Source organism: Anguilla anguilla, chromosome 8 (genome assembly GCF_013347855.1).
Source record: "Anguilla anguilla isolate fAngAng1 chromosome 8, fAngAng1.pri, whole genome shotgun sequence".
Taxonomy (NCBI): Eukaryota; Metazoa; Chordata; class Actinopteri; order Anguilliformes; family Anguillidae; genus Anguilla; species Anguilla anguilla.
In genome coordinates this window covers 52,844,879-52,866,397 of record NC_049208.1, presented here as the reverse complement: position 1 = coordinate 52,866,397, position 21,519 = coordinate 52,844,879, and the positions used below count along the sequence as shown (strand labels likewise).

The 21,519-nt window shown below is 50.8% G+C and overlaps 2 protein-coding genes across 3 annotated transcripts; both read left to right on the top strand.

Moving 5' to 3' along the window:
- The first annotated feature begins 42 nt into the window (after window positions 1-42).
- Window positions 43-9,956, top strand: kifc1 (kinesin family member C1). Of its 2 annotated transcripts, none has more exons than XM_035428233.1 (17): window positions 43-156; window positions 1,433-1,467; window positions 1,960-2,043; window positions 2,547-2,649; window positions 2,916-2,969; window positions 3,157-3,195; window positions 3,608-3,812; window positions 4,099-4,264; window positions 4,884-5,051; window positions 5,352-5,471; window positions 5,869-6,153; window positions 6,561-6,725; window positions 7,064-7,202; window positions 8,391-8,530; window positions 8,641-8,714; window positions 9,170-9,245; window positions 9,686-9,956. In XM_035428233.1, exons 2-17 carry the CDS (start codon window positions 1,447-1,449, stop codon window positions 9,728-9,730), a joined length of 1,884 nt encoding a protein of 627 aa, XP_035284124.1. In that variant the 5' UTR covers window positions 43-156; window positions 1,433-1,446; the 3' UTR covers window positions 9,731-9,956. The 2 variants fall into 2 exon arrangements, with proteins under 2 accessions (XP_035284124.1, XP_035284123.1); XM_035428232.1 differs by having other exon boundaries at window positions 52-156; window positions 1,388-1,467.
- Window positions 9,957-10,064: 108 nt separating this feature from the next.
- Window positions 10,065-18,489, top strand: zbtb22b (zinc finger and BTB domain containing 22b). Its single transcript, XM_035428230.1, has 4 exons — window positions 10,065-10,702; window positions 12,632-12,861; window positions 13,258-14,193; window positions 14,441-18,489. Exons 2-4 carry the CDS (start codon window positions 12,637-12,639, stop codon window positions 15,422-15,424), a joined length of 2,145 nt encoding a protein of 714 aa, XP_035284121.1. The 5' UTR covers window positions 10,065-10,702; window positions 12,632-12,636; the 3' UTR covers window positions 15,425-18,489.
- The last annotated feature ends 3,030 nt before the right edge of the window (window positions 18,490-21,519 follow it).

Below are 21,519 nucleotides of genomic sequence, written 5' to 3'. Positions count from 1 at the left end.
GCTGTTACAAAACTTATGGGCGGAGATAGATGAGTGACGGTAAAGTTGGACCAGTCGTATTGCAAGGTCGGAAGCCGCATGAAAACTTTTCAGTTTGAAATTTTCAAACGGCCGCAAGAGCGCAAAGTGGCCGAACTCGTCTGTTCAATTTTGCAGGTAAGAGCGTAATTAATTGGATAAGCAAAATAAATTATGATAACAATAATAATTAATTCTAAGTTAAGAACAAGGGAACTATTTTGTAAGCATATATGTGCAAGTAATAATTACTCCATCTCCGTGTAGTCATGCTGATCGCTTGGCTAAATTGATTGTTCTCTGCAAAGCACCGCGCTTAACGTTAGCTGGTTAGTCTGTGTACAAAATAGCAATAGCTGGCAACTAACGTTAAGCCAGTTAGCTAGCTAACTGCTGTATGCGTGCTTAGAAATTGTGTGGTTTGCTGTGTTATTAACTGAGCTAGTCAGCGGGCGTTAGCTTGATCACCTTGTTTTGCTTTGATCTGACTCCTCAGAATTGGCTAGATTGCCAGGTATTTAAACGTTAACAAGAATAAGCAAGTTTTACCTAAGCGACGTGAAATCAGCGTGAATTATAATTGTTAATCGTGTAGGATTATGTGACATTTACCGCTGGTCTAGGCAGCTACACAGAGCTACAGTGTCCTCCGGAATTATCGCCTCCCTCATTTAGCTGGCCTTGGTCTCCTGGTAACTTGGAGTCCATGACGCCACGTATCTTAACAAGGTACCCAGGGCCTTAAGATGCGATACGGCACCACAACATCTCACATCCAATACTTCACAGTCAAGATTAGGTTATTTTCTTGCCAAACCCACCTTTGGCAAGAAGCTCTGTTTGTGTCTAATCTGAGCATAGAACCCACTTTCAAGCCATATTCTAATGGGGCGTGGCAAGCCATGCACTTTGGTCTTATTACTGTAACTTCAGATGTTTTTCCCCCCCAGCCGCGGGGAAAAAAACATCCGAGTCTTGTTAGTGTGGAGATGGTAATTGTAGTTTCTCAGATTTGGTGAGCCCACGATGCAACCAACTTCTGCAATTCCCCATCTGTGCTCCTTGGGGAATCACAGATTTAGCTTTTCTTTGAACAATTTTGCCTCCTTTAAAGGCTAGATTTCTCATATAATTGAGTGCAAGATTTAGCTGATAAAAACAATTGCATGTTTTTCATCTTTACCAACGATTCTGGAGGACACTGTTTTGATAAAAGGCATCTGTGAGTTTAGCATGCTCAGATGGTTTACTAATGCTAGTGTACGTGGACAGTTGGCAAGGTAATTTAGCTAGCTGTAGTTGCTTTGTATTTTATTGGCCTGTTAAGCTGAATGGATGTGACAGCTGACGAGGTTTTGTTCTCGTGCAGCTATCCACCTGAGGCTAAAGCAGTTTATCATTTCCCCCCCCTCAGGGATCGTCTTGGACATGAACAAAATGAACAAAGAGGTGAGTTGCTGTCCAGCTAATGATCCGATTTTAACTTTGGTTCAAGAGATTTCAGCACGCCCCTTTATTATATTTCATCCTGTTGTACAAATAAACCCAAAATTGTTTGATAACATGGGGGAAAAAGTATTCCAGGCACTATTCTTCAATATAAATATTAAAACTGCCTTCATTAATGCGCAATGTCCACGGAGGAGATCATTTTAAAAGCACGTTGCACTTATGCTGCAGATCATGAAATTCCTACGTCTTTGGCATCCTGACAGTGCTCCCTTTTTCTTTGTTTTTCTGAATCCGAAATTGCATTTAAACCCGCCGAGTTCCCAGTAAATGAAGAATGCTCTCTTTACCGGCACTGTGAGAGTTAACTTATCAACAAAGCCATAAACTGACCTCCACAAATAATTGTATAGGACGTTGTTAGCCGCCCTTCCGTCTTGACTCAAAGATTATCTGAACAACTTGACTAATGGACGGTTTTCATAACTCCAGAATACAGGCTCGCGGCTGCCCATCATTTCGGCGAAAAGGGCTCTTACCAGCAGCACGGAAAGCGGCGAACACCAACCGGCCCAGGTAAAGTGATTTATTACATCTGTCTCTCTAACATATTTTTATTTTTTTAAAGTACGCACACCTGCAAGCGGAATATGAAAGTATTCTTGATTTCCTCTTATTGCATATGTCGGGCTGAACCGTTTCAGATCTTTAGGAAAAATGTAATATTAGGCCAAAAGGGGAACCTTAAGTTTGAACCAAATTGAACTGTCAATTGGATTCCGTTGATTGAACACAGACAGGCTTGATTGCAGCCGGCCCTGTTGAATCTGAACCTCACCAGCCACCACAAAGTTTCCACATGCACACTACACCGATGCTTTTTCACGGTGGCCTTTTTTTTAATGGCCTTCCGCATTGACCGAGATTGAGAAACGGCACCATGCCTGTTTTCGGATGGAACGCACATTGGGTTTTGTCATAAACAAGCCGCTCGTTGCTGGGGAAACGTGCTGTTCTGCCTCTAGGACAGGTTGTCCTCGATGTAACGCTTTTGTCCCCCCCCCACCCCACCCCCGCAGAAGAAGATGCGCAAGGTCGAACCCGACCCCGTGAAGCCGGCCGCCAGCGTGGTGGGCACGGTCGGGCTGCGGCGGCCCGCCTCCACGCAGCCGCGGAACGTGGGTGAGTGACGGTCCGGGGGCTCGGACTCCATGCCGTTCGCCGCGTCCTGACCTGCCGGTTATTCCTTATTGGCTGGCTTTGAAAATATCAGGGTTTTTAAAAGAAAATGTGATTCATTTTTAAATCTGAATTTTACTAAAACAAGAGGAAGTTGGCTGCTGGCTAGTGCTTTCATTTAGAGGGAATTTTCCTCCCTTTCATAAGCCTTATAACTGGGCTGTTGAGGTGAATCTTAACGGTCGAACTGTCCGGTCTTTGTCCCGCAGTCAAACCCCTCCGGCCCACTGGAGCCGCCACGGTAGCTGCCGGTCCCTCGAAAGGTGAGCAGGAGCGCTCGTCCCGAATCCCGCCTCTGTGTCCTTTTGAGCTGGAGAGGGAAAAGCAATCGATTGCAAATGACTGGATTCGGATATCCGAGTCTATCCATTTCCCTGGGTTGTGACCCCTTTTCCCTGCTCGTCCCGGTCACGGTCACGTTTGGAGCTCACTCTCGCCTTTCCCCTCCAGGTGTCCAAAAGCGTCCGAATGCCTCCGTCCCAAAGCCAGGTAGGTCTGATTCGCATTCGTCCTGCGCGTTGAGCATCAGTCCGAGTCTCCTAATTTCTGCAGTGATCTTGTCTGAAGTGTCTTAAGTCTGCAGAAGCTTTTAAAATTTCTGATTGATAACGCGATTAGGAAGCGCAGTGGCAGTGTTCCATCGTTTGGTGACGGGCTCTGGCTTTTATTAGGGCACAGAGTCCAGATGGCAATTCATCCGTATTCTCAGGTTTATTTTGAAAGTCAGAGTAATATATTCGCCTGAGTGAGTTAGGCTGTGCTCGCGCGCGCTGGCTCTAGCTCCCGGTTTAAGGGCGCTATTGCTTTAGCGCTTGGCGGTATGTGTGCTGTGTGACTCGTCTGACGGGCCCCTAAACGGGTCCGTGGGTTTCACTGCGCGCTCGCTCTCTCTCTCTCTCAGCCCCGGCGGGCCCCGGCGGGTCACGGCGGCCGGCCTGGGACCTGAAGGGCAAGGTGAGCGACATGGAGTCCAAGGTGCAGGCCTACCAGGCCCGGGCCAAGACGGCGACGCAGGAGAACCAGGACCTCCGCGAGTGCGTGGCCCGGGCCCAGGAGAGGGAGGCCCAGATGGAGGAGGAGATCCAGGGCTTCAGGCTGCAGCTGAGGTACGACGGGGCCGGGAGGGGGGTGGGGGAGAGATTTTGGGTGGTCCTCGAGAGCCACTGGGCCCTGCTCATTTAATTTTAAACTTAAAATTCCACTACTGGCTTTGGCCGAAGTAACCAGGCGGGCTAAGTTGACTGTAATTAGCCACTTCTGTGTAGTCAATTAGATGGCAAGTAAGAGTGAGAAACCCACACCAGGGCCCCTCAGTTTTCCCATCGATCTCCGTGAAAGTCTGGGCGCAGGGCATGATGGGACACGCGGTCCTGTCCGTGCTTGCTTTCTCAGTGTGAGCGAGAGGGAGCTGGGGGCTCTGCGAAAGGTCCGGGAGGAGCTGAAGCAGGCGACCCAGGAGAGGGACGTCCTGCAGGAGGAGCTGGGCCAGCTGGACAGGAAGCACACGGCTCTCCTGGGCGTGAGGCAGGCGCTGGAGGAGGAGCTGCTCAACATGCAGGTAACCAGCCGCACGGTGTAACCCGTGGCAACGGGTTGATTTGTTTGTGTGTGTGTGTGTGTGTGAAACTGTGTGTTGGTCAGTGACGCTCAGTGTTGGTGAGTGACCGTGAGTCAGGATGTGTGTCTGTGGGAGAGGATGTGACGGTGTGCGTTGGTGTGTGAGGATGTGACTGTGTGTGAAGATGAGACTGTGTCGGTGTGAAACGCTGTGTGTGTTGAGGCTGTGTGCGGTGGTCTGTGAAGCGTGCGTGTGTTGGTGTGTGTGTGTCGAGACGGTGTGTGTGTGTGTGTGCTCGCGGGGTGGTGTGTGCTGGTGTGAGGCGGTGTGTGTTGGTGTGTGCTGGTGTGAGGCGGTGTGTGCTGGTGTGAGGCGGTGTGTGTTGGTGTGTGCTGGTGTGAGGCGGTGTGTGTTGGTGTGTGTTGGTGTGAGGCGGTGTGTGTTGGTGTGTGCTGGTGTGAGGCGGTGTGTGTTGGTGTGTGCTGGTGTGTGCTGGTGTGTGCTGGTGTGTGTTGGTGTGTGCTGGTGTGAGGCGGTGTGTGTTGGTGTGTGCTGGTGTGAGGCGGTGTGTGTTGGTGTAAGATGCTGAAGACTGAAGCGTGGCTGTTCTCCTGGGCAGACCCAGCTCTCGGTGCAGAGCTCCACGCTCAGCCGATGCCAGGTCTGTCTGAAGGAGGCGCAGGAGACAGTGCAGGCTCTGCAGGAGAAGGTGGCCGCGCAGAGCGAGGAGATCCACGCCGGAGAGATGCAGCGCAGGCAGCTGCACAACACCATCCAGGAGCTCAAAGTAACTGCCTCTCTCTCTCCCTCTTTACCCCCCTCCCTCCCTCGCTTCCTCCCTCCATTTCCGCAAACAGTCTGCTTCAGATGTTAGCTGCATATGTGTACAATGCATTGAGTGGAATTGATTGGCAGGTGACAGGGAGAGGATGAGTTAAAAAATTTTAAACTACTTCGGAAATTTTTTTGCATCTATCTGAAGTTCTCTTGCTTGCTAATGATTATTTTTTCAATTCTGTCACAATGGGGGCAAGATGTTTACTGAGTTAGGAACTCCATTTGATTGGCTCCTCTCTTCTGATTGCAGGGAAACATCAGAGTGTTTTGTCGAGTGCGCCCCCTGCTGACCGGAGGCCAGGCTCGCATAAACCACATCGAATTCCCTGCCAATGATTACAAGGCCATTAAGCTGGCAAAAACCGAAGAGGTAATGCACACACTTATTCCTGCTCCATAAACATAACCTGAAGGGGAGGGCTTGCAATTAAATTTAAAAAAATATATATAATATTTTAATTGCCAGTTAGTTTCGAGACCAAGCAAACATACAACTTTGCAGTGTTTTCGCAAAGTTAAGTCTTAAGTTTGTCATCTTTGTAAACCTGCCTGATTCAGCCTTCTGGATAAGACTTGGGGACCCCAGCTCTGAAACTTGAAAAGCACCTAATCCAGAAAGATGAACTGCTAGTTAAAATTCCTGGATTGCGATTGCGGTTGGAACGAAAACCAGCGTAACACAGGGGGGGTTCCCCAGGGCCAAGTTTGGGCACCACTGCTTTAGGCTCAGCCGCCCGCGCGTCCTCACGCGCCTCCCCCTCCGCCAGTCCCACACAGGCCGCAGCGAGGACACCCAGAAGAGCTACAGCTTCAGCTTCGACCGCGTGTTCGGGCCGGCCGCCTCGCAGAGGGAGGTGTTCGAGGAGATCTCCCTGCTGGTCCAGTCGGCACTGGACGGCTACAACGTCTGCTGCTTCGCCTACGGCCAGACGGGCAGCGGCAAGACGCACACCATGGAGGGCGGCGAGGCGGACGAAACGCAGGGCATGATCCCCCGCGCCGTCCAGCAGGTGTTCGCCGCCGCCCGCAGGCTGGAGGAGCAGGGCTGGAAGGTAACTGCGTCCGTTCCCCCCGGCAACACGACTTCAAGAGCTCACCTTTGGAACAACAGCCAGGGTTTTGGAGGTCTGTTCGGTTTAAGCTGAGGAAATAAACGTTTAACCTTTATAAAGAGTAGGTTGTTTTTGGATGTTCCCCCCCCCCCCCCTTTTTCCCCCGACATTAGCCAGTGTTCTAGAATTCCATTGATTTCAGTTACCAGTAGTGATTGTGACATTAGTGTTAGAATGTTAAGAACTGAACATTCTAATCACTACTGAACATTCTAATTACATCTGTGATCACGCACCTCAAAGGGTCAGTGTTGTATGGGGATTTCTGCCAGGTCATCGATTGAATTTCGGTCGCTTTAACGGAATCGACTGCGTGTTTAACGGCAGTTTTTTTCCCCCTCCCTCAGTACACGTTCGTCGCCAGCTTCGTGGAGATCTACAACGAGACCCTGCGGGACCTGCTGTACACGGGGAAGCCCAACAAGAGGCCCGAGCACGAGATCAAGAAGTTGGCCACCTCGGAAGTCACCGTCACCAACCTGACCTATCAGAGGGTCACCACCGAGGACGAGGTACTGCGGGCCTTCGGAAGCAAGACGGAGAGAATCACTACCTTCTGACTTCTCTGATCCAAACTCCCCAGGACATTACAGGCATTTAGCAGATGCTCTTATCTAGAGCAACTTATTCAACTTTTATATTGTTTCCCACTTATACAGCTAAATATATACTGAAGCGCAATGCCTTGCTCAAGGGTACAACATCAGTGTTCTACCTGGGATTCGAACCTCTGACCTTTAGGTTGCAAGACCAGCTCCTTGGGTTTACGAGATCAGGTGTCTGTGATCATGGTTTTTGACTTAATGAGACTTCCCGCTTAAACGAAGGACTTGTTTCCCCTCCGTCCCAGGTGTGCAACCTGATAATGCTGGCCAATCGGAACCGCTCCACCGCGCGCACCAACCAGAACGACCACTCCTCACGGTCCCATTCAGTCTTCCAGCTGGACATCGACGGGGAGAACGCGGAGAGGGGCACCAAGTGCAAGTGTGAGTATCTTTCGGCTCTTAGTCTGCACTGTGGAAGTGCTGTTTTTTGTTTTGGCTGAACCCCCCCCCCCCCCACACACACCCACCACCACCACCACCACCACCACCACCTTTGACCCTTTGGGCACTGCACAGTAACACACAGTCTAACTCTAGATAGCCAAAGGAAGTGAAGTCACTGGAACTGAAATGGATAGTGTGCTGCTGTGCAGTGTGGGTACAGTGGCCTGTGTTAGCGCTGGGGCTGTGCCAGTCCTCACTGTGCTGCTGTGTTAGCGCTGGGGCTGTGCCGGTCCTCACTGTGCTGCTGTGTTAGCGCTGGGGCTGTGCCAGTCCTCACTGTGCTGCTGTGTTAGCGCTGGGGTTGTGCCCTGTTCACTGTGCTGCTGTGTTAGCGCTGGGGTTGTGCCCTGCTCACTGTGCTGCTGTGTTAGCGCTGGGGCTGTGCCCTCCTCACTGTGCTGCTGTGTTAGCACTGGGGCTGTGCCCTGCTCACTGCGCTGCTGTGTTAGCGCTGGGGCTGTGCCGGTCCTCACTGTGCTGCTGTGTTAGCACTGGGGCTGTGCCCTGCTCACTGCGCTGCTGTGTTAGCGCTGGGGCTGTGCCGGTCCTCACTGTGCTGCTGTGTTAGTGCTGGGGCTGTGCCCTGCTCACTGTGCTGCTGTGTTAGAGCTGGGGCTGTGCCGGTCCTCACTGTGCTGCTGTGTTAGCACTGGGGCTGTGCCCTGCTCACTGTGCTGCTGTGTTAGCGCTGGGGCTGTGCCGGTCCTCACTGTGCTGCTGTGTTAGCGCTGGGGCTGTGCCGGTCCTCACTGTGCTGCTGTGTTAGAGCTGGGGCTGTGCCGGTCCTCACTGTGCTGCTGTGTTAGCGCTGGGGCTGTGCCCTGCTCACTGTGCTGCTGTGTTAGCGCTGGGGCTGTGCCCTGCTCACTGTGCTGCTGTGTTAGCGCTGGGGCTGTGCCGGTCCTCACTGTGCTGCTGTGTTAGAGCTGGGGCTGTGCCGGTCCTCACTGTGCTGCTGTGTTCGAGCTGGGGTTGTGCCCTGTTCACTGTGCTGCTGTGTTAGCGCTGGGGCTGTGCTGGTCCTCACTGTGCTGCTGTGTTAGCGCTGGGGTTGTGCCCTGTTCACTGTGCTGCTGTGTTAGCGCTGGGGCTGTGCTGGTTCTCACTGTGCTGCTGTGTGTCCAGCCTCTCTCTGCCTGGTGGACCTGGCGGGCAGCGAGCGACTGCAGAAGAGCCAGTCGCAGGGCGAGCGGTTCAAGGAAATGACCGCCATCAACAACTCCCTCACCAGCCTGGGCATCGTCATCACTGCCCTGGCCAATAAGGTGGGTCGTCTCTCTTCAGAAACAAAGGGGTGGGGCCTGTGGAAATGAGTGCTCGTACGGCATTGGCCGGTGGAATTGCGCTGATTCTCTTGTTTTTGTTTTGTTTTTAGGAGAGTTTCGTCCCCTACCGCAACTCCAAGCTCACGTACCTGCTGCAGAACTGCCTGGGAGGCAACAGCAAGACGTGAGTGGGAGTGCTCTGGAGTTCATCCAGCTCAGCCACTGTGGTGTTTATTAAAAATAGGGTTGGCAAGAAAACTGCAGCTCCACCAATCACAAATTACATGGGTAACAACCAATAGAACCAGTCTTTTTCAGGTGCGGGGTAACCACCAGGTTACAAATAAAATAAAAATGATGCATTTATTTTGTTACTGGTCTTGACTCCTATCATTGAAGTCTTGTCACTGACCAGGACCATAAACATTTGAGGCAAAAACGCAATGAGATTGCCAACAATGTGTTCTACTTGAATGGTTGAGTCGGTGTGGGCATGTGAGAGACTAGGATCATTGCCGTGCAAAATTTGCCAAAGTGGCCGTCTGAGATTCTTTGTGATTCTTGGTGGGTGGTTGTTTATGGAAAAGCTTTGGCGTTGCAGAAGGCGGCTCACGTCTGTTTTCTTTACCTGTCCTGCAGCCTGATGTTTGTCAACATTTCGCCGGAAGCGGAGAGCTTCGGAGAGTCCCTGAATTCGCTTCGCTTTGCCAGCAAGGTGGGTACCCATCTAGGCCTTTACTGGAGCAAGTTCCTGGTGGGGGGGGGGGGGGTGCCTGTGCTCCAGTCATTTAAAGCAAGATGGAGGCCCTTCTAGACCTTTACAGGAGCGAGTTCCTGGTGAGGGGGAGAGTGGCTGTGCTCCAGTCACACTGTGATGTAAAATCTCACGTGGTTCAGTGTATGCTTGCCGTGTTTAGAGTCTTGCCTTCGCACTGCGCAGTAGTTCATTAGGCCCCAAATGGCCTGTGTGTAACTGGGGGGGGGGGGGGGTTGCTGGTTTTGCACCACATGTGTCGTCAGTTTGCGGGGTCAAGGACATGGAAAACCAGCTAATAAATAACTTCAGCTAGGCAAAGGAGGAGAAATGGAGATGTAAACGTTTTGTTTTTTGTGTGTGAAAATTTGTGTTAACAGAACTTTTTTTGTTTGTTTCAGGTCAACGACTGTGTGATCGGGACTGCCTCGGCGAATCGAAAATAGTGGACCGGTAGAAGCTGTAGAAAGGAATAAAAAAAACAAAACAAAAAAAACATAATTGCATTTCCAGCTTGTGGCTTTTTTTAATACCCTCTTTTTAAAGATTTTTCTGAAGAAATGGAGCAAGAGCATTCAGATGTGCTTTTCAGCATAGCTATTATACCCCCTTTGTACTGTCTTATTTACTGCCTTTTTATTATGAAGTTCCAATAAAATCCTGTGCATTTGGTGTGGTGGTTTTGCATGCTGTTTCTCAAATAAAAAGGAAACCTTGTGACAGCATGGTGCATCTTGTCAAGCCCTGTCCGTTTGCAAAGGAGGAGTGCTGATGGTGATGCATCCTGGGGAGAAGTTGCATGCTTGGGTGTTTTCTGCCACCCTAGACGTTGCAGCGGGTCTAACAATGACCCTTGCCTCCGTTTTTACATGTCTGGGAAGTAAAACCTGGATACTTGAAATTGATTAAGTGAAATGTGGGTTATGTAATCCTGTCTGGTAACTTTCTCCTCAATTGAGGCAATATCGGAGAGCCATTTAAATGGCCTTTTATTTTTTGACCAATTTAAAATGGGTGTTGGGGAATTTTAAGATGAGTTGATATTTTTGTTTTATTTCCCCCTGAAAAAGCTACAAAATAAGCTAACCAGTTTGAGTGCTAAACGTGGGTTTTGTTTCATGCACTGCGAGCGTAACAATTTTCCAAAATGGTGTCTTGTACGGTTGACGGTTTGCCTCACCTGAGTGGCTTTCTTCTGTGCTGGATTCGCGACAAACCGGCCCCTTTTTGTCGGCCAACTGAGCGCGCTGTCTGGGACCTTAAAGGCGGCGCACGGCGGCTTGTCTGCATAAAATAATGGCAGGTTTGGGATTCGCAACCAGTTGAAATTAAGACGAAGCCACAGCTCCACGAACTGTTTGACGGAGCGGCGGACGCGGAGTGATTATTTTCATCGTTTGGGAAGGTCAATTGTAAAAGTATGTTTGATTTATTCAGTAAGCAGCTGGTAATGGGAGGTATCCCGCCAACGTTAGCTAGTGCTAATTAGCTAGCTACCGTTTAATAGCAAGCTGGCTAACTAGCAAGTATGTTAACGGAAGTCTCAGAATTGAAATACGATGTGGTCTTGCTAGACTAATTAATTTGTATTGCAATTCATTTTATGCATGACAATCAAGTTAGTTGGCTAGCTGCCTGTCATTTTAGACTGGCTGGTGGTAGTTTTGCTAGCTGCACACACACAACACCTAGTTGGGTAGTGTAACGCGCTGTGGTCTAAAGTCATTTAAAATGATGTTAAATTAATGTCCGTTTTAGACGGTTTGTGCTTCATGCGTGTGTGCGTTGCCGTGTCAAAGTGTTTTGGATTGTGAGTTTTGGGTTAGTGCCTTGAGTAACAGGCTGCGCTGTAGTCACCAGCGAGTAGACGTAGCCTGTTGGCTAACTTTCGATCCAGATGTTATGAATATCCAGTTTTTGAATAACGGATATCATCTGCCTGGAAACAATAATGCATCCCCGTGGTTGGTTGTTGAAACGCGTTCGGAGTCTTTTAGGCCCTTTGTTATGAGTTTGCTTGCGTACGTCCCCGGTTTCCAGTGCTGAAGTGGGGTTTTTATGGGTATACGCAGGTATGGGCGTTCTGCACTTGTCCGCTAAGTGTGCTTATTCGCCGTCCTCATTATTGACCAAAGATGCATATTAATTGAGCACTTGGTCGTATTTCATTGTGTAAATTGGATTGTATGGCTTTTAAGGTAATAGTTTAAATAATACGGGTGCCCACACCATAAAGATGCTTGCTTACACTGTCATGTATGACCATTGAACTCTTCCAAGAAAAATAAAGGCAACTTAACTACTTGAGTTACACGGACGACCAAACCTGTTAAATACGTGAATTAAAAAACGAACAGATACTGAATTAACTTTTTTTTTTAAAACTACCAACATTGTGTGCGCTTATTCATAACGGCAGTCACACAAATCACCTGAATGTTATTTGCACAGTGGTATTTGTGACTGAATGTATGCTAATGGGAGACCTAAAGGACAAATAAATGGTTCTAAGCCAGTGGTCCTGGGGAACCAGGGTGTTTTTTTTTGCCTTGAAACGAGCGCCGAGTTTGCACCCAGAAAACCAGGTGAGGCGAGTTAACTGTAACCGCTTCAATGGAGCAGTAGACCGTTAGTAGACCGTTCCAGCATCAGGGTACTGTCTCCTCGCTACTCCCGGAGAGAGGCAGGATCTGTGGGGTTTTTTTTGTTACTCAGCACTGGAGTGATTGATTACAAAGTCGACTCTCATCACCTGATTTCTTGGGCCTGATCCAGCTACTGAATTTAAGGTGAAAACTGAAACCAGCCAATTGGAGGCTTCAAGAAGGACCTACTGGGAGGAGTTACAGTCAGCCACTGACTTGTTTGAACCAATCGGAATATTTTTTACCTTCACAGCAGAATGCTCTAGCTGTGTCCAAAACAGTCTTCTAACTATTGTGTCCTCAAAATGCATACTGCCTACTAAACTGCCTACATTTACCATTTACCATTTACCATACTACCTACTGTTTAGTGCGTAAGTGTGATCCTGAGAAAACATTCAGCAAATTCCCAGAAAAAAGTATATAATCTGGGGATTTTAAGTACACTACATTTACTTAGAGAAAAAGTTGCCTACTAAACAACTTTCTCATCCAGTGTACTCGACCTATATAAGCAATAGTAGGCAATTAGCTAATTGGGACATGGTCTACGATTGGTGGGCTGATAACTGTGGGTTCTGTTAATGGCATGTTTTTGTTTGCTTTTTGGACAAAAATGAGGTTTTCCTTCTTCTCTTTTTTTATTCTGTGTGTCTGTTTTAATTCTCCTTCTTCTCTTTCCCAATCGCCCGTCCACTCAAGCCCCCATGCAGTCTGTGTCAGTGGAGGAGGGCTGCAGCAGTGCCTCTGGCGCCCCCGGTGGCTCGGTGGTGCAGGTGTGCTTCCCCAGCGTGCGAGCGGCAGTCCTGGACAGCCTGAACCGGCAGAGGGAGGAGGGCCGGTTGTGTGACCTCTCCATCCAGGTGCAGGGCCAGGTGTTCAGGGCTCACCGCTGCGTTCTGGCTGCCTCCTCGCCCTACTTCCACGACCAGGTCCGTCCGTCCATCCGTCCGTCCGTCCGTCCGTCCGTCTGTCTTTGTGTGCGTACTTATAGGCTGTATTTAATATATATATTCATGTTTCCATTTTGAGAGTGGAGGATTAGTTAACTCACACTCACTCTTACCCACTGGCGGGTAATGGGGAGCCAACTCCACAAGCATGGCTTATCCAGATCCATGAGTTATCTCAGTCCACAGGTTATCCCAATCAAGGATTTATCCCAGTCCACAAATTATCCCAAACCAGGAGTTATCCAGATCCATGTGTTATCCCAGTTATCCCAGTTGACCAGCTTTCAAATCTCTGGGGCAGGCGTGTAACATATTTTCTGTGTTTTCCATCCTTCCTGATTTTGTGCACCTTGTCTCTTCCCCCCCCCCCCCCAGGTGTTGCTGAAGAACATGTCGACGGTCTCCATACCGGCGGTGATGGACCCGCTGGCGTTCGAGAGCGTCCTCAGCTGCGCCTACACGGGCCAGCTGCGCATGCTGCGCGACGACATCGTCAACTACCTCACCGTGGGCAGCGTGCTGCAGATGTGGCACATCGTGGACAAGTGCACCGAACTGCTGAAGGAGGGGCGGGGCGGGGCTGGGGGCGGCGGCCAGCCGGCCGGGGGCGGAGCCCAGGGCGGGTCGGGAGGGGGCGGGGCCCAGCCGGGCGACGCCCACTCGGCCCCGCCCCCGCCCACCCGCCCCTCCCTCAGCGAGAGCCAGTCCCCGAGCAGCACCAACTACTTCAGCCCCCGGGAGGCGGGGTTCGGAGGGGGAGGGGGCGGAGTCGGGGGCGTGGCCTCCGGGGGAGCCGGGGAGGGGGGCCTGAACTCGACGCCCAGCTACTGCACGCCCTCCGGCGGCGAAGAGGGCTTCCTGATCGAGGAGGAGGACGAGGAGCAGGAGGAGGAGGAAGAGGAGGAGCTCCTGCTCTACCCCAGGAAGCAGGAGCGGGGGAGCAGCCGGAGGAAGAAGGCGGCGTCCGTCCCGGAGCAGGAGGCGGGCGTGAGCGACAGTTTCGGGGTGTCGTCCTACCAGGGCGGGGACCCCTCCCCCCCGCAGAAACGCCCCACCTACAGCCAGCCCAGCATCATGCCCCGGAAGCAGTGGGTGGTGGTGAAGACGGAGCGTTCCCAGGACGACGAGCTCATCGTGGTGTCCGGCGAGGAAGGCGGGGAGGAGGAGGAGGAGAAGGAGAGGGAGATGGACAGGGAGATGGAGATGGAGAGAGAGAGGGAGAGGGAGAGAGAGAGGACCTTCAGCATCTCCGACGTCAGGACACTGTCGGCTGAGCTGAGCAACCGAGCGGACGCTGAGATGCAGGCGCAGGTAGGAGTGTGTGTGTGTGTGTGTGTGTGTGTGAGTGAGTGTGTGTGTGTGTGTGTGTGTGAGTGAGTGTGTGTGTGTGTGAGTGAGTGTGTGTGAGTGTGTGTGAGTGTGTGTGAGTGTGTGTGAGTGAGTGAGTGAGTGTGTGAGTGAGTGTGTGAGTGTGAGTGAGTGAGTGAGTGTGTGTGTGTGTCCTACACACAGGGGTAGTGGGAACTCTCATTTCTCCTCCTCTGCCTCTCATTCTCAGGTGGATTACTGCCAGTCCTCTGAAGACTACCTCAAGTTCGACGGCGGCCTCATGGAGCAGACCGCCCCCCCGCACCCCCACAGCAGCTCCGCGGGCGGCGGCGCCAGCCGGGCCGTTTCGGCGCTGCTGGGCCCGGTCCAGGGCGGCCCGGTCCAGGGCGGCTCGGGCCGCGCCCAGCTCTTCCCCATAGACATGCAGGGCAACCAGATCCTCCTCTACAGCCAGGCCCCGCTGGACTCCTCCCCTCCCTCCGCCGGGGGGGCGGGGCTGGGCGGGGGCGGGGCCTCCTCCCTGAAGGGGCTGGGCCTGGAGCACGGGGCCGTCCACCTGTCGGGACACGGGGGCGGCGGCCTGGACGGGCTGGACGGGACGGGGCCCGGGGGGGCGGGCAAGGTGTTCATGTGCCACTGCGGCAAGACGTTCACCCACAAGAGCATGCGGGACCGGCACGTCAACATGCACCTGGACCTGCGCCCCTTCGCCTGCCCCGTCTGCGCCAAGAAGTTCAAGATGAAGCACCACCTGACGGAGCACATGAAGACGCACACTGGCCTCAAGCCCTACGACTGCCTCGGCTGCGGCAAGAAGTTCATGTGGCGCGACAGCTTCGTCCGGCATCGCTCGCACTGCGAGAGGCACGGGGGGGGCGAGGGAGGGGGCGGGGGCGGGGCCGAGGGAGGGGGCGTGGTCTCCCCGCCCCACCACCACCACCACCACCACCACCTCCACCTGAACAGCGACATCGGCCAGAGCGGCATTGGTGCCCGAGGCGGGCACCCCTCCTCCGGGGGCCTGGGTGTCAGAAGCGGGATCTCGGTTCTGTCGCCCCCCCATCATTCCGCCGGCGGGGGCGGGGTTTCGGGGCTGACCGCGGGCGGGCCGGGGGCCCTCCTGGGGGTGTCCGTGTTGGGGCTGGGCGGGGGCCACGGCTCGTGCTCGGACGACGTGTGCGAGGTGACCGTGAGCGAGAGCAGCGTCACTTAAACCGCGAGGAGCGGGGGAGGCTGGCGGCCTCGCGCGCGCGCGTGCGTGTGTGTGTGCGCGCGCGCGGCGCAGCGCTCTGGGGTGTGTGCGCTACGTTCGGCCTTCGCTGTTTTTGTGAGATTTGAAAAGAACAAGGGGGAGAATGTTTACCTGCCTCAGCTGCATCTGTGACGGTTCACTTCTAACAGTTGACTAACAGTGGGCCGTGCTCTGCTCTTTTTACAATGCTCTGTCGTTTTTGCAGGTTGGTAAACCAAAAAGAGCCCTTTCCATGACTCTTTGTTACATGACAGGGTAGGGGGAAAAACCCAGTCATCCAGAGCACCAATCGTTTCCGATCCCGCGGGTGCAGGTGTTTGTTTTAGCCAAAACACCTGATTCTGCTGTTTAACTAATTGTGGTCTTCAGTCAAGCCCTTGGTGACAAAAAGCTGCACCCTCACTGGCTCTTTTCGGGTAAGATTGGACACCCCTGGTCGGGAGTATTGCTTTGACTGAGTGGCGCTGCCCTGGATGTTGCTCCTTCACATTTGGAACTGGTGCAGAAATACCTTCATGGCTTATGGATGGGAATGAGTCAGGGGCTGAAGACATTTGGGAGTATGTGGACTGCCTTAAAGAAGCAGCCATTTTGGAAGGGGGGGGCAACAGGTTGTGCTATCTTGTTCCTGGTTTGAATGCTCTGATTGGCTCATCACTGCCTGATCAATTCCGTGCTGCGGTGTCACTAGATTCTGGGTCGTGATCAATGTGGTGACTCTGCTGTACGGTTTGTAGAATACAGTGTGTCTTCTGTGCAGTGGGTAAGTGTGTGTGACAGTGTGTGTGTGTGTGTGTGTGTGTTTGCCTCTGTAGCCACACACATTCAGGAGCAGTAGGACGAAAATGGTGGATACTGGCCAATGAGAGCAAGGGAATTCCAACCAACATTTGCCCAGTATAGAAGAGAGAGATGGAGAGGGAAAGGCAATCACTGTCTGTTGAGTGGTTGTAGCCATGTGTGTGTGTGTGTGTGTGTGTGTGTGCACCTAAGTGTGTGTGTGCGTGTTGTATGTCTGCTAACAGAATAGGTTTTACGGAATTACCTGAAAACTGAAAATACATAAATTATTGAGAGATTTGTATGCATTAGAGGTTTGAAAAGTGCCCAGGTTCATGGTCCATGGTTCAATGTCGTTTTGAACTAATTGCCGTATTTTAATAGTGTGTAAATAATTAGACTCGTTTATATATCTATATATAAATATATATATATATATATTTAGGCTTAGACAGACGTACGGAGAGAAAGTTCAAACACCGTTTGTAGATTCTCACATGCTTATTTATACACAGTGATTCGACTGCCTTACCAATATTTATATTCAGAATGATGAATGCAGAGTTGAGTGTGCAGTTACCTGAGCCCCAGGGTCATACGAACCCGTTTGTGGAGATCCAGCGTCCTGCAGGTATTAAAACATGTTCAGGCCAGCGGCACGTAGCTCTGGTCCTGGAGATCTGCTACGGCAGCTGCTGTCCGTTTATCCGGAACCCTTTAAAGTGTGAGGTCACAAATATGTGATTAGAATTTTCTTGACTGAACATTCTAATGGTGATGTAACAATCACTACTGGTGATTGACAGCAACGAGTTCTAGAATGCTGCCTTAGAATTTTGAAAAAACATTCCAAAAAAAACAAAAAACCTTCTCTACAAAGTCTTAAAATAAGCAGGCAGTTAGCAAGCCAAGAAACCAGGTCAGTGTAGTTAATTGTGTGCGATAAACTGATTTAATTGATCAATGAAACACAGTCTGTAAGCAAAAACCTGTGTCTCTCCATGACCTGGTTTGAGAGTTGAAAGTTTAGACCAGGGCTGCCCAACTCTGTTCAACTACTGCCCAACTGCTGTCCTGTAGGTTTCAGCCCAACCCCTAACAAAGCACACCTTATTCAACAGCCAGAGATCTCTGTGCTCTAATTAGTAGAATCAGATGTGCCAACTTACGGTTGAAATGAAAGCCTACAGGACAGTAGATTTCCTCCATGAAAAGGGTTTGGCAGTCCTGGTCTAATCCTTGAGTTCTCAAACCGGGATGTGAATGAAGAAACGCGCTCCAGGTCATGTGACAGAAGGTTTGGAGGGGAACCTCAAAACATCACTTGTGCTTCAGGAACAGGATTGTCCCACCCTTAACCAATCAGACAAACAAAAAGAGATTCTTCAAAGGGATCAAAATGGGAGGCAGGAACAAAATATGGTGGAATTTGTATCTAGAAAGAAAATTAAAACAACTGAGTGTATATACGATTTAAGAGCCAGGTCCTTCATAACCACGTAGATGAACAGTAAGGAGCTGGATCTACTGGGATTTTTTAATTTTTTTAATTTTTGTATAACACACAAACCTGGGACTCCTCCGGTCATGGTGGCACAAGTCCGAATTCTGTGTGCGAGGATGAGCACAATCGGTCTCAAGACTTTAACACAGACAGACCTTCCTGACTGTGTCAGGGGACCTGAAATTGAATTTAATGGCCTCGTTCAGATAAAAATGCATTTGGAGTATGACTAAATTACTTTCTGTCCTGATCCCTCCCCCTCGGTTGATGGTTTTGGGCAAGGGTCTCAAATGGCATTCCTGGAGTGTTTGCAGTGTCTGCAGGTTTAACTCCAGTCCTGGAGGGCCGCAGTGTCTGCAGGTTTAACTCCAGTCCTGGAGGGCCGCAGGGTCTGCAGGTTTAACTCCAGTCCTGGAGGACCGCAGTGTCTGCAGGTTTAACTCCAGTCCTGGAGGGCCGCAGTGTCTGCAGGTTTAATTCCAGTCCTGGAGGGCCACAGTGAGCTGTTTATTGTGGCCAAGAATGAGATATATGTGGCTACATGTTTTACTTCTGTTAAGATTATTTACACCGTTTGAAGTGAGTCCAAGGAACATCTTCACTCGTGCTGCGGCAGTGGTGACATCACACTCTGCTCCAAGACTGTTATATGAACTACTGACCAAGTGCATCGATGTCGTCTTCATTAACCACTCCGTAGAAACGTGAAACAACAAGTAAATAAATACTCGGTGCAAACTCAGTCCACCTCTGCTGACTTTGATCTTCTGTTAACTGGTCTTTTCATCTGACTTATTTATTTAAGCTCAGAGAGAAACGAGAATTGAGGGCATTTGCTGTTTTCCTTTAATTCACAATTTGCACATTCCTAATCTCAGTGTGTTCATCAGTCATGTTGTTGTAAAAAAAAATATTCATTTGAAAATTTAAACACTGCGTTTGTTCAGTGGGTCTTCTGTCCTTACACACATTTTATATATGAATACTAATGTGTCAATGGTGACATATAGGAATGTAGAACATCCATTTGGTCGTATTTCAGAAGTAGACAGCTGGCTACATTAACCTACGTTTACCATTACCATATTCCAACACCCCCCACCCCCCTTCCAAATTTGAATTTGTGTGGTTTTCAGTGAGAAGCCCTCGGCTGGTGATACCTCAATTTGGCATCTGTGATCCCACCCGCACCCCCCACCCCCAGAAACATCCACAGCCGTCCTGGGCCAAGGCTACTATCGAACGATGAGCTGTTTATCATGGCTGAGAATGAGATCTATGTGGCTACATGTTTTACGTACGTTAAGATTATTTACACCGTTTGAAGTGAGTCCAAGGAACAATCTAAAGTACTGTGACCCCCCCCCCCCCCCCCCCCTGCACCCCCCAGTTAAAAATAAAAATCCTCACGGGGGGTCTGAGGTGATCAGTCAAAGTGATGGAGTGCGCTGTTCTGGATGGCACCCTCAAATCAAGCTGTCAATCAATTAAAGGGCTCAATTAGTCAGGCATAATTAAGAGCTTGTCTTGGGGGGAGGGAGGGGTGGGGGGGGGGGGAAGGTGAAGCTCCGGGCTTGTCCTGCGCCGCAGGGTTCGCGTTGCCGGGGACAACCAACGAGCCCCGCGTAGTCACCCCCAGTTAGCGCTCTCGCCCGCGACCTGCGGCGATCAGAGCGGCCCTCGCTTCCGCGCCGGACGCCGACCGCCATCGATCACAGTCGCACCCGGCACGCCGGCCACAGACACCTACACACAGGCGCGCCGACCTGTCGCCATGGTTACGCCGTGCCGGGTTCCCATGGTAACCCACCGTCGCCATGGAGACGGTGCCACTCTCCGTCATTTTCTCTTTTTCTCCAACATCCCCCCCCCCCAACATCGTTTACTGAAGCATCAGGATATGAGAGGGCCAATGTGGTAGGTGGGGGGGGGGAGGGTCTATATTTTGTGTGGGGGCAGCTCTCACTCTCTCTCTCACACACACACACACACACAATTTGCCCATGTGTCACTGGCATAATCATAACCACTCAACGTGCAATTACAAGCCTCCTTAAGTTATCTACACCCATTATAAATACGCTTCCACTAAAATGGCCAAATTCCTACATTGGCTCTCTGTGAGCGTTATGTACACTGTCTGACCCTCATGCCACCCCCCCCCCCCCCCCCCCACCAGTTAAGGCTGTGTACCCATTCCCTCCCGCTCAACCTCCACTAAAGAGCAGTGAGCTCAGTGGCACAAAATGGCCTACAAAAAGACGTCATCGCTCTAACACTATATATATTCTCTACACTCTGTTATATACACTCTGATGCAGAATCCGTCAATTAATCACACTAGTTTAAAAATAAATCACATCAAGCAACACGTGACGGAAGTGGTCTCAGCAGAAAAGTCCCTGCATAGACTGGCTGTTCGTGGGTTTGACAGGCTAAAATGTTGGAAATGCAGCATGCTTTTGCAAAATCTGTGTTACACTGATGACGTCTTTTTGTAGGCCAACCCAGACTTTCCTTCCGTCATGGGTTCCCTAGCATATTTCCAATGCTTTTTTCCCACGGGAATCGCTTTTTCATCCAAAACATAAAATTAGTCTGGCTAAGAGGGTTTCACGTTTTGTTCTGCGAGATAAGTCACACCCAGTAATATGCCAACCGCGAAGTTAGAAGCCGTTAGGTGCTTTTAAAAAGTAAGTTGCTATATTGATGTTACAACAACGGTCGCATTTCTGGCAACCGCCGCTCAAGTTTCCATATTAGCCCGCCAGCACGCAACAGCGGTTGTAGTTTCAACATAGCAACTTGGTTTTTTAAACCACATAACAGCTTCGAAATCCACCATACATCAACTGATGTAATTTATATCGTAGAACAAAACGTAAAAGTCTCTTATGGCTTACTGTCAACCACAGACACGGTTTTCGGCAGCAAACAAAATCCCTGCGGTAAAAAAAGCATTGGAAATCGGAAGAGGGAACCCATGGCTCAAAATCGCGTACTTACTTCCGGGTTTTAGGACTACAAACTAACAATTACTCTTATGTGCCGTCCAGTGAACGTTTCTCACCGACCAACAGCAGAAAACGACACGGTGGTGCCCTCTGCTGGTGGATATGGCAGGTACATGAGATCATGACACGTGCATGAAGGCAGGCCGGGGCCAATTATGATGTTTGGCTCGCCGCACAAGAAGAGTCAGAATCGGCAGATGTTCAAAATTTTTAATTTTTTTTTACATTCAATTCACAACGCCCCCCCCCCAACCCTGCTCACTGCTCCCTCTACTTGCACTTCTGTGTGTGCTTTGTTTTAATATTTAACCCACCCCTTTCCCTGCCCTGCCCATTCCAGAACAAAGTCTCCCCCAGTGAAAAAAATCAGGGATTGCCGCTTCCCCACCTGAGTCATCTCCTAATTTCAAAATGGCAGCGTCGAAGGAGAAGGGAGTTAGTTCCTGTCGCTCCCCCAAAACCAAAAAAAAAGAAGAAAAAAAAAGCTGATGCCAGCTTGGCTTGCCTTATGAGCCCCGGGGGGCTGGCAAAGAGGACCCACGCTGCCCGAGGGCGAGCGGCTGCACGGAGAAGCCCGGCTAGCGCCCGCGGTCGCTTCCGTGTCACCGTGGAAACCGCAACGCTCAGCTCACCTCCGCCTGGATCGAGAAAGCGCGGGTAAGGGGGGGGTCAGACGTACCGCCCGAAAAACGGTTGTAAGGCATGGGGGGTGGGGGGTGGGTCTGGCATCAACAGGCGACCACAAGCCTTCGCACGTC

Bases quoted from the DNA above. Each gene is read 5' to 3' on its own strand.
- kifc1 (XM_035428233.1), top strand. From the start codon at position 1,447: ATGAACAAAATGAACAAAGAG. The intron at 2,970-3,156 runs GTGAGCAGGAGC...TTTCCCCTCCAG, and splicing joins AGCTGCCGGTCCCTCGAAAG to GTGTCCAAAAGCGTCCGAAT. The intron at 8,715-9,169 runs GTGAGTGGGAGT...CCTGTCCTGCAG, and splicing joins CTGGGAGGCAACAGCAAGAC to CCTGATGTTTGTCAACATTT.
- zbtb22b (XM_035428230.1), top strand. From the start codon at position 12,637: ATGCAGTCTGTGTCAGTGGAGGAGGGCTGCAGCAGTGCCTCTGGCGCC. The intron at 12,862-13,257 runs GTCCGTCCGTCC...CCCCCCCCCCAG, and splicing joins CGCCCTACTTCCACGACCAG to GTGTTGCTGAAGAACATGTC. The intron at 14,194-14,440 runs GTAGGAGTGTGT...TCTCATTCTCAG, and splicing joins ACGCTGAGATGCAGGCGCAG to GTGGATTACTGCCAGTCCTC.